This window comes from Stegastes partitus, unplaced genomic scaffold, assembly GCF_000690725.1.
Source record: "Stegastes partitus isolate 25-593 unplaced genomic scaffold, Stegastes_partitus-1.0.2 Scaffold1, whole genome shotgun sequence".
Taxonomy (NCBI): Eukaryota; Metazoa; Chordata; class Actinopteri; family Pomacentridae; genus Stegastes; species Stegastes partitus.
Genome location: NW_007577732.1, coordinates 1405017 through 1417431, shown reverse-complemented (window position 1 = coordinate 1417431; position 12415 = coordinate 1405017). Strand labels below are relative to the sequence as shown.

The 12415-nt window shown below is 39.6% G+C and overlaps 1 protein-coding gene across 1 annotated transcript in view; it reads right to left on the bottom strand.

The window, feature by feature from the left end:
* The window catches only part of lyst (lysosomal trafficking regulator), a 62701-nt gene that overhangs the window by 47577 nt on the left and 2709 nt on the right, over positions 1-12415 (bottom strand). The window contains 1 exon segment of the mRNA XM_008302367.1: positions 4064-4155. Within this exon segment, the coding sequence (XP_008300589.1) occupies positions 4064-4155 (92 nt within the window).

The window sequence follows — 12415 nt, the reverse complement described above, 5'->3', positions numbered from 1 at the left end:
TATTCTCCACTACAACAACTATGAGTGGGTTTTTTTAATGCACAAAAAGGCCTACTAGGGATAACTAGAAATAGAGACAAAAAGAGACATTTTGTAATTGTGTTTTTGACCTCTGCAATCTCAAGCTCTTTTAAGTGCCTTCACCTTTAAAATCATTCTTGTATAAACACGGGCTGCAAACAGAAAGTGATTTATTTAAATTCTATTTTCTAAATCAGCTCCTGGTTTTTATCCAGATTGACTGGTTTCCAAAATGGTATAAAATTTGTCAACACAAGTGAGATATGTATGTGAGAGTTATATAGCGGCAATAGCATATTTACATTTCATATTAATTATTATTTTTAATTAATTGCTTTTTTTCATTTTAGTTTAAATTGAGGCCACAAGGTTTCCAAAAAATAAATGCTGTGCAGAAAGGTTTCCATTCATTGAAAAAGATTTGTAATATGGTATGGCCCACTTCAAAACCCCAGGAACTTGATAATTTGTAGTCTTACATCAGCAGCACTGTTGCAATACCAATGATAGAGTAGTAAGGAGAAGAAACGCAACAGATTTACATGCTTGCGAGCTACTGAGAAGATGAAGGTCAGAAGAAGATTATGAAAGAAGATGATGGGCAGAAGACGCTGGAGGAAAGAGAAGGATGTGGCCCAAACAAGCCAATCAGCCCCTGGTGGCATCAGCTAAATCTGCACATACAGGGTGCGTGTCATTCTGCTAACCTAACTCCTTGCCTCATCTCTTCGCTCCTAACAGCCAGGATGTCACAGGATGTGTTTCCTTGCTTCATGCTCCTCCAGAAGCCTCCTCTCTACTCAAGGTGATTTTAAGGGATTGGAAGAATCTTCAATAAGGTGGAAGGGGAATGACTTCCATGTCATGTGAGAAGAGAGGATGCGAGGAAGTGTAGGTTAGGCATGATGAAAAGCTGGTGGCTGAGCGGTTAATGCTTTTTTTTTTTTTTTTATTTGGGCTACTGATCAGAAGATCAGGGATTCAAGCCCCAGCACTGCCAAGCTGCCACTGCTGGGCACGTGAGCAAGATTGTATTTTGTTGAGACCTGTGCAATGACAATAAAGTTTAATCTTATCTTATACACTATCGATAAACATACCTACAGCTAAAGTACTCGATATAACTACAATACAACTTAAGTTTTACTACTTTCTATCTGAGGACAGTTGATCTTGAGACTAGCCAGTATCTTACATATTATTATATGTGGCACAAGATTTTATCAAGACCTTGAAAAAAACATCCTGTCTACAGAATATATTCATGATTCTAAGCACATTGAAAACTAACTGAAACAAACAAAGCGAGCTAATATTATTTTGTTTTACATCTGTAAAAAATTGAGTCTCATGTCTAATACAACAAAAGGTATGCAGTTCACTATGTTATTGAGCAACTATTATACACATCATTTTGCACATATTCACCAGGCAAAGATATTCTCATTAACATTTTAAAAGGTGATCCCTATTTATACCAAATTGTCTTCTGAAAAACTGTGCCACCATCATAATTTAGCTTTAGTCTGGCTGAAAGTTGTCAGTTCACTAAATGGAGCTTCTTTAGGTCACAGGGCACCCTCAAACAGGTCAGGTACACACATAGAAGGCTTTGACAGGCTATTAGCGAGCATGACCACCTACCTACTCAAACGAGCACATGAGCACAACTGTTATCATGTTGGTGAATGGTATCATGATAAGGGTGATACGGACTGGGGAGGAGCTGATAAAATCAGCAGGAACGAAGAAAAGGGAAAATCCTCTGTCTGAGTTACTGCGTGTCTGTGAACCACTGTGCTCTTCCTATGTCGGGTTTGACATCCTAACATGCAAAAGCTGTGAAAAGTTATAGTAACGCTTGTGTCTCAATTGTAGTATCTAACACACACACATATAATATAAGCCTTAATCAAAAGGTAAGCTTTGATCAAACTGCTCATTCTGCATTTTCACATATAAAGGCTTAAACAGACTTAATCAACTCTGGGCTAGGAAACATGAATTTTAGAAATGTACAACCAATTCAAATGCAATGCCTTCAAAACAAACCGCTGCCATATTTACAGTTCAGCCAGTATTGCTGAGAAATGCATCCAAATTCAATAGAGGATAACGCAATAACCTACAGTTTTTTTTCCCCCAGACACAGTCTTTGCTTGTCAACTATTAAATTACCATTATTCTATGTAATTGCTTCACCAGCTTTGTCCTCTCTGTCCTTTCATCGCTACCACAAGACAGTGATTAGAAACTTAGTAAACAGAGATAATGGCTTCCATGATATCTTGCCACTGCAAAAGACATCTCTCTGCTCCAGACCTCAAATTTTGTGTTTCCCCTCAGGCCAATTATCGTGATGTTCTTCACTCTGACTGAGTGGAGGCTTTGTTCAGCTCTGTCGTTTTCTGTGTGGGGAAAGCATGGATATTATTTATATATTGTCTGAGTTAGTATGGTTCCACTTATCTAAGAGTGAAACCCACAAACTAATAGGAAGGATCCCTGTGTACAATGCGCTGTTAATGGAGTGTCAGGAGCTAGACGGCAGGCAAACTTTTTAGCGCTGCCCTAAGAGGTTTTAGAAGCCCATTCTCCATCATAAGAGATTTTAACCAGTGCCAAAGGAAAATCACTAACACCAAAAAAAAAAAAAAAACATAAATATAATAGTAATAATAACAAATATAAATAAAAATATCTATTTTTAACCATTTTTTTCCCATTGGGTTTCAATTTGCTCAAGCATAATAGATATTTTTGTTTATCAAGTAGTCTGAAAAAACGAGAAGATTCATGGATTTCTGTCAAATAAGGTACCGTTCTGCCTTTTCTGTACTGTATGTGGATCAATTAGGCTTACTGCAGTCAGCCCCCAAAAGACCCATTCTGAGTCAGAAAAACCTGCCACTGCATCAACACATCGCGCTCTGCTGCAAACAATACAATATTAAGGATGCACATACACAAAATGTATATTAATAAGGATTTAATCCACTGTGGATGTTTTCCTGCTTAATTTTGTCAGTGGAACTTCCTGTCAGTCAGAACTCTGATGAGTTATGTTTGAGGTTTGTAAATGAAAACGTTCACAAGTTATTTTTTTTATCGTGGGCTCAGACTGATGCCAAATGAAGCCATTTGATGAACACACGTTTCAGCAATTCAAATTAATATATGTTCTGTTCTATAATCTCCACTAATCTGCAATTTTAAAAGCTTTTACGCCGCACCGTATTCATATTCATATTTCTACAAAGCGCTACATTAATCTCTGGTCGTTTCCCTCCAGCATTATGAACACTGAAAGCTTCCTCGTTTTCTGACAATTTAAAACAACCTGCAAACAAACAGTTCCATTTCTACATCGTCGGTTATCTAAATGCTTCAATGTTGCACGGAAAAGCTACAAGCATTAAAAAAACTTGAGCGGTTGATCTTACAGAGCAAAACATTAAACTGCATTAAACTCTCCTTTAAAACAAGAACTTTGTTTTAGGCATTTTAACCAAAACCCCATTCAAACTAATCACTTTTCAGCTGAAGGAACACATGGCTCACAAATGCTAATGTACCTACTTAATTCTAGGTAGTGTGAGTGTGTGAGAGAGACTTATTTACACTCAATAGAATACAAATAAGAGACACTAGAGGTTCCTAATGCCCCACAATTTTCCTCATCAATATGGAAATCTATGCAGTGAGGTACTCCGAAAGCTAATGCACCATGATTACATAATGCCTGCAACCTCTACTACAGTGGCAGGACATAAAATTAGAAAAACAAATCCGTCACTTCTGATGTTTTTCTCTGTTCTAAAAAAAAAAAGCTGAAATATTGACCAGTATTGTTTGATTACCAATCATTTATATCAGTATTCGCTGTGCTACCTGCCTCTAATACAGCTGATGAAGTTGTCTTTGAGGTGTTTTTTTTTTAAGACACTGGAGTTCATTATACACAAAGGTTTTACCCATCCTGAGAAAGATAAAACTGTCATTACTTAACATTTAAGAAGCTAACACAACGATGACACCTTACCAGAATTTCAGTGCATCTTTAGTGCTGTGTTTGGGGTGGTGCTGCACGTAGTGGAAGAGGCAGAGGAAATTCTCCAGACTCTGAAGGCTGACCTGAAACGAGACAGTGCACATTAGGCACAAGAGTAGCAACATGAATCAAAGCCCGATTTTTACTTGAGCTAAAATAAAGAGAAACTGAAATAAAGAATGCACTCCACAAAAACATTTCCTTTTTACTTCTTGACAACTCATTGTGACACGACTGTAGATCATTTTAAGTTTTCAAGTGATTGCAAATGATGGCACAGTCAATTATATAGTGGTGTAAAAGCTCCTAACGTCATTATGTGAGACTATTGCTCCAGTATTGATTTTCCAGGTCAGATAAAGTGCAGCAAGTAAGTATACTATATTTCCCCTCTCTAACCTTCCAAGAGAAAAGTACTGGACCCAAAGAGCCCCAATTCTTTCCTTAGTCATTTTAAACACACAAAAAAAGCAATTCTCAAAACCACAAAATGATCATGGATTCTTTTTTCCTATACTCCCCAAACTCATGATCAAAGTAAATCATCAATTATTTCGAACAATACACAATGCACAGAGCAGCAATGTGCAATTTAATATTTGTGATGAAAGGGAAGAGTAGTGGAGAATCCAACAATCTGGGAAAACAAAGACCACCTAAAGAGGAGATCAGACTTGTCACAGTGCAGCGGTCGGAGCCTGACCACAGAACGAGACTCTCGAATCAGAGCTGGCAAGGCAACTGGGTCTTTCATAACAGTAAGACAAGCCACCTGACTGCGTTTCATTCTATTAGTGCTTATAGGGTAGTGTGTTAATACCTTACCAGCAGACGTGTGAATCACTAAGCCAGCGTACTATCATCCCTCACACCACACCAGAGCTAGCTTTACGCCTCTGTTAACCTGACACCGCTGACTGGATTCATTCAGGCAACGCTGATCCCTGACTGATGTGACTGCCCCGAGCGTCTGGGTCACGAAGCCGAAGAATAGACACCGCACAGTTCCAATCATATTACACGCAGTCTGACGTATGATGGCACTAGCAGGATACAGAGAGGATGGAAACAACCTGAATGCATAAAACTGACTGAAATTTCACTGTCTATACCATTTACTTTTTAATATAAAGGGTTTTTTTTAAGTAATAATTGTCACATTGACTCAATATCTATAGTTGTTCCACTGAAGGTACTGTAAGGCAACATTTATGTAAAGCTAAGATATTTCTCTAATAGCAAAATATTTCATTGAATTGAATTCAAATATGGAGATTATGTACATTTGGACACAGAATTTTTTTTGTTTCAAAAAAAGTTACAGCAAAATTATTTAGGTGAATGGATCCAGTTTTCTACACATACTCCATTTATCACATTCCTAAAAGTACGAAGCAACAAAAAGAAAAAGCAAATGAAGTCAAAAACTTCTTTGGAAAATAAATATAGTGTTGTTTGATGTAACAGTGCATTTATTACTTTCAGATTTTATTGCTCAGCATGACTATGGACTAATTTCCACTGCACAGAACAGCTCAACTTGAATCGGCTGCTCACTTTTTTGGGGTTTTTCATTGCGGATGGTACCAATTACTTGTTTTTGTTGTTGTTGTTGTTGCATATTTGTTTAGAATGTAGAATATTCAGCCGCTTCTGACTAACAAGCATCACGACCAAACACACAGCATGTATTCTGTTAACAGAATACACCTTTAAAATCAAACTAGTAACTCCATTATTCCTGTGTTTGTGTCATTTTTAAGAGATCACAGCAGTTTCACTATGCTATGATGATCAAGAATCCCGCCTACGTTGAAGGAGTCCCGTCTGCAGTGGAAAACAATGTTGAGAAAAGTATATAGTAACAAATGTGAGTCAAGTCGAGTTGAGCCGTACCCTGCGGTAGAAATGAAGCCAAACACAAGAGGGGAAACTCTCACATCAGTTATTTAGGTACCGGCTGTTTTTGGTACACTTCAGCTTTTGCTAGTAACCCTCAAGGTGAGGATGGGGGGCTGAGGTTACTATTCAAGGAAACCCAGCTCTGTTCTACAGTTAGTCGATGAGTCAGCTTCCTTCCTTCCTGCGTCACAACTGTCAGGTTATTGACTTAAAGAGATTTACAAAGTCTAGTTTGATTTGTCACAGGACTGAAAAATGCACATATTTATGCCAAGCAACCTTAGGCAGCAGCTGATGAAGGTGCAGAGATGACCACACTCACCGGGGTCAGGGAGGGGCAGAGAAGGTGACACTTCAACAGCTGAGGCAACAACCCACCCAAGCAGTGATGTGATAGGCGGGTGGGTAGGTGGGTGTGGGTCACTGCACATCAGGGGGCTGGACAACATCACACACAGGAGATGGAGGGGGGGATAAAGGAAGAAAAAGAAATGCATGGATCATGAGAGAGACAGGAGAGGACAGGGAAAAAAAAATATGAAAGCTGACAAGAACGTAAAGGTGAAAGAAATAAATGCAGCAACAGATGAGAGCAAAGATAAACGGGGGAAGTGATTGGCAGGAGATCGAAGCCTCAAGGTTGCCAAAACTGTTATTAGTTTAATAAATAAGCCCTGAAGCAATGCTGTGCACTCACGCTATTAAATTAATCTCCCAGAATGAGTATTTAAAATGACTTGGTGTGTCCTTGTGTTATCTGTGTACCTGTGTTATGGTCGTATTCCTCATATGGGAAAGGAAAACTGAATGGTTCAAGATAACGCTAATTTCCCGGCAACGGGTTTGTTTTTTCCTCCGAGGCTCTAATCCAATATTACAATGCACTCGGCCTCAACCAGGCAGCATGATTTGATAATAGAGAGACTGCCAATACCGATTAATACAGCTTAGGAGGGAAATCAACAGTTCACAAAGCTCAGTGAACACATTTCTGTAAACAAAGGGAAAGCTTTGACCTTTCCTCTGCAGTGATGAACTTCTTTATTCGCTCATTTGTCATGTAGACAAATCTGGGTGGGCTGAGACGTACCGTTATAAATTACTGCCACTTGCATGTCAAGGGCTCTTATTTCTAGTCATTTTATACCTTGTTAACAGAAGAACTCAATTTAAAAATATCAATAAGGTGATGTCAACCTCTCCTTTTTCTGTTCCCTGGTAGATTAAGATTAATTCAGTAAATGTAAATACATTTAAGCTGGATAATAGAACACAAACAACAAAGATTCCCTCCAGAGTTGAGCAAAACAACAATACTTCCTTACTCTATTTTGCATGAGAGGAAAAGGCCTGTTTGAAAACTGAAACCTCGAGTTTTCGTAATTGCTCAGATACAGTGGCAGTGACCTGTGTCTTTATCCAACGTGGAGATCATGGGAGACCGAGTCATGGGAGTCTGATGGCTGAGTCACCCACGCTGGTACAGACTTTCCTCTCAAGCTCTCTTTGGATAATTGGGTAGACTACAACTTGGCAGCTGCAGTGAAAGCGATGTGATCCTGTCCTCATGAGAGAGGACGTGGGGCGTTGGTTATGCAATGTTTTTTTCCGCTTTGAGATCCCTACTGATCTAATTTGACATTTGGGTGATGAGCATCATGAGGAGACCCTAACGTTCCACATTTCCTCACAAACTATGAGTCAGAGAGCAGAGTCGCTTCACAAAACACCATAAATAACCATGGAGGTTTTTTTTTGTTGTTTTTTTTTATTAAGACACACACAAAATGTCAGCAGGCCACTAACAAAAAGCATGCTTGTGTTTTTGCTTGTGTCAGGTCCACCCTGTCACAAGCAGTGACCTTTATTCGAGCATTGCCACTGTGCAGGAAATGAAAATGTGTTACCATGTGAATAATCTGCTTCATTGTTTTCATTATAGGGAGACAGCACGTAAGCTGGTGTTGGTCAAAATTACAACCCAAACATCCTGCTCTGGCTTCTCTCTTCCATAGTGGCCTGAGAGACTGTGTTTTTGAGGAGCAATCTGACTTAATAACATGCCACTGGGTGGAAAAAAAAGCTGAGCCAGAGCAATGGTTGAGGTCTGACTCAACCCAGAACCAGAGAGATGAATTATTCATCCATTCAGCCAATCGTTTGGAACAGCCCCAGAGAGCAGAGTGAGTAGGAGTTAGGTTGAAACTAAGGGCGGAACAATAAATACAGATGTGAAACAAGTTCTATGGTCAGCCAGCATCCAACTTCACTAAAGACACAGTGGTAAACAAAGTTAGAACATACTCTAAATCGTGAAAGTCACACCGCATGAAGTTAAAAACACAACAGCCTATGTTAAATGTAGTGTAATGATCACAAGACATGATGATCGGAGCCTGACTGCATAATGTTTATGTTTGGACACGTGAATTTAACTTTGGGAACTCTTAGACATGGTGACTTTGCTAAAAAAAATTGTAGGAGCATACTACTGAGAAATAAATAAGGCCAAACACTTGTATACTATGTCTCCTCAGGCCTGATTATACACAGTAAATGGCAGTTGTAGCTACATGGGATTTTGACCTAGCATGTTGGTTATGAAAGAGGAGGTTGTAGTGTGAACCTCATCTATCACTTGAGGTTTGGAATTACTAACCCCGAAAACACAAATGATGACTAATCTGCAGCCTGCGTCTCATCTGATTGGCATTTTTCAGTTAATTAGATTACTTTGGAAATTATCTGTATGCTCCAAACATGCACTAAAGCAGTTGTTTCCAGCTGATATCCAGTCAAGCAATCCATTGAATTTTTATGGCCATCATGTATGTGTTGCTAAGAAATTCTGCTGGTTTATTGATGAATCATAATTTGTTTCACACTTTTGAAAAGCATATGCATTCATGAACAACGAGGGTTTCACTAAAACATTACTTTTATATGCCTTTAAAATAAGAGCTGGTTATGGAACGTCCAGTGTCGTCTGCACTTAAAAAGAAAAGGAAATAATATCATGAATAATGTTTCCATTTAACTAGGCTGCTGCATGAAATTTACAAGAGAACCCAATTAATGTAGCAATTACTTTTTCCCACTTAACTATGCTCTTAGTTGCTCAGATATGGAATTTGATCCATACACATTATCGCTAATTGCTTTAGATAGATAAAGCAGTTTACACATTTACAGCTGACCTTTCCAGAGAAACTGCACAGCAAATTATCTCAGTTAATACAGAATAATGTGCACAACACCGTCTTGAACCAAAATATCACAGAAATAAAGTATAGTACACATTGGTCTCACATTGTTCTGTCCTGACAAGCCAAATAATTCACATGAAGGATAGAAGTGAAGCAGTCCTGCCATCTTTACTCCCTCTTTAGTATTCACTACATTTTGCCTTATGCTTTGCTCGACAAGTTTAATCTTCTTTAGACAAGGATTCAGGGCTTTACCACAGAAGGAATGTGAAGCGGAGAACAGAGCTTGGAAAGGTAATGACAAGTAACGTGGGTGGAATATGTGACCGGGTTTGTCCTCTTTTAGAAAATCACAACATTTAACCAGCTTCACACACGTGTTTCAGACACTACGAGACATCGCATGGACAACTGTCAATAAAAGTAAAGCATATCAGGATTATGAACCACCAAAAACATGATGTTAGATTCTCCACAGAACAATACTTACAACGCGAGTCCAGATTTGTCATCCATCTTTATGCAAAAAATTAAACCCAACCTCAGACAACACTTGTCCAAAACTGAAACTGATTTGACCAACTGAATTTAGAGTGATACAGCAGCCACGCTGGCCCAGTACAGATCATTTACCTACAGCTCCTTGATACCAAAAGACACAAAAAGTGAAGTGGTTCACACGCTTCACTTTGCAGTTTTGAAACATCCTGTTACCTCATAATGAAACTGAACAATCGACGAGCTACACAACCTGGTCTCCTGCTTGGCTCCCGGCCACACAACCATTCTACTAAATTGACTCTGCTCATCAAGATGCAGAGAGATTGGACAGAATGGAAAGTGTCCCCACAGATACTTCGATGCAAGTGTGCCCAAGGCTAATATCCACCGTAGCAGAACACACCAATACAGTGGTTTTGGCCCTATAAAGGGAGAAATTCTGAACAATGGAAAAAAGGCTTAATGCCAGTAATCCTGTTATACTGAAGCTCTAATACAAATACACTTGCTGAAAGCAAATGCTACAAACTCAATACAAAAAGCTATTGTGATTATTGTGGATTCTATATGCTAATTGCGGATATCTAAGGGGAATTAATGCACAGTGAATGAAATATACTTAGAAGGACAATGGGTGCGACAAAGTGGGAAAGTGAATCATTGCTGTCTTTTATAAGCAGACCTTGGCAGACCTACCTAAACGGTTTGCTCCAAGCTGCTCAGACTGTACTTTCTTTTGACTCAAAAAATACTTGAGGAAGTAAAAGAATCTTCTTCTGACCTTTGTGCTCTCTCAGAAATGGATCTGCTGACAATGAAGTCACAAGAGAAAGCAAAGAGAGGAAGACTGAGGTCAGGTTTAGCCAATCTACCACTACTGGCCTTGGTCAGAATGCTGTGAATCAGTGCTAGAAATACCAGTGTGAGATTAATCATGGCAGGAATGAAGACAGAATGCGTAGAGATGAGCGACAATAACAAAAGATGAGGAAGTAGTAGGTAGACGCTGCAGCACTGGTATTTTCACACTTTTTTTCCCCCGTACTATCTTATTGATTGCTGCGGAAGAAGGTGTGCGTTTGCCTTCCACGTTTCACTGTAAAGTGTGATCACAGAATTGGATACAGAGCAGCAGGGCTGAGTTGTGCTGCTGTCGATGCTTGGACGTTTCTCATGATCGCTTTGTCATGTTTATCTGTATATTGACTGCCACAAATAGAAGACGTCACTTTGGGTGAGATAGTAGGAACAGACAGTATACACTTGTGCTCTGATGGGACTGAGCTGCAGGAAAAAATATCATTTGCAAGTATGCAACAGCATCCATGTGAGTGCTACAGGCTGTCAGTGTGTGTCCCCATCAGGTTCAATCAGGAGGGAAAGCTACAGTATGAGCAAACTGGAGAGTACAGCTGTGCTCACTTAACCATCTTTCTGCATCTCGTACACACAAATACACGCACGCATCCACACGACACTTTGATCACTGCGAAGTTGACAGGTGGTGGAGCAAACACAGGCGTCCCGGGGGACTCGTCACAACAAAAGTGACATAAAAAGTTACCATTAATAGAAAGGCAGAGTCTGCTTGGTGCAGCCAAAGTGTTATTACTATGGCAACTGAGAAAAAAACAGAACCAATTCCACAGCTGATATCCCTAATGCAGACCAACATGATTAACAAAGCAACGAAGCATTGCACACCACCACCGAGATGATGATTATAGAGGAAGTCATTATTTCCAAGAAAGAAAAAAAAAGAAAAAAACCCTACAGGCTTTCTCAGCACTCATTAGCTTTAAAAATGATAGTAGGTCTGTCTTTAAAGGACAAATTGCACATGATAAATCAGATGTAATGGAATAACATTATGGCTAAATCAGCTTTTGTGTGTGTGTGTGTGTGTGTGTGTGTGTGTGTGTGTGTGTGTGTGTGTGTGTGTGTGTGTGTGGGGGCATAATGCTATATAAACATTACCTCAACTAACGAGNTGTGTGTGTGTGTGTGTGTGTGTGTGTGTGTGTGTGTGTGTGTGTGGGGCGGATCACACTTAGGCCTGCAGTCTGATCCTAATCCAAGTCTCGTGATCTGGCTGCTGTTCGTTCTCCAACAGGAGGAGGGGGATGAAAAGCACTGCTGAAGAGGCCCGACAGAGATTTCAGAACCACCGACGCTCCTGTGACATGCTGCAAGTGTATTTCCGCAATGCTAACAACGAAAAAAAAAACTGTGATTTACACTTGCCTCCACCTCTGTGCAATGACTCATTGCTGGGCCTGTTTTGTGCTGCGCACCAGTGAGGTTTCTGTCTCTATGAGTGACGTTTGGGGAACTAGAGAATCCTAAAGAGGTTTGGGGCATGTCCCAAACAATGTGGGGAATCATTTTCTGAAAGAGTTATTTTTGCTGCTTCATTCAACCACAGTGGCACAATGACACATGCCGAATGACTCTCCACTCTGTGGTTACGTCTTCACCCGACTACAGACCGTATATTACGATACAGAAGTAATTTTAGAGCATTTTCAGAAATCTCTGTTGTTCTGACCTCAGATCACAGAAGGCTAAGAAAGGAAAGTAATGTGGTCAGGACAGAAGAACGTGTTTGAGCAATGTTTTCTATTGTTGGATAGTACTACCTTGTTGAACATTTTATCAAGCTTGAAATCTCATACAGGCACCAGCATACCGCAACTGTTGATGCAGTGAAGACTACATATTAAACAAATAGTAA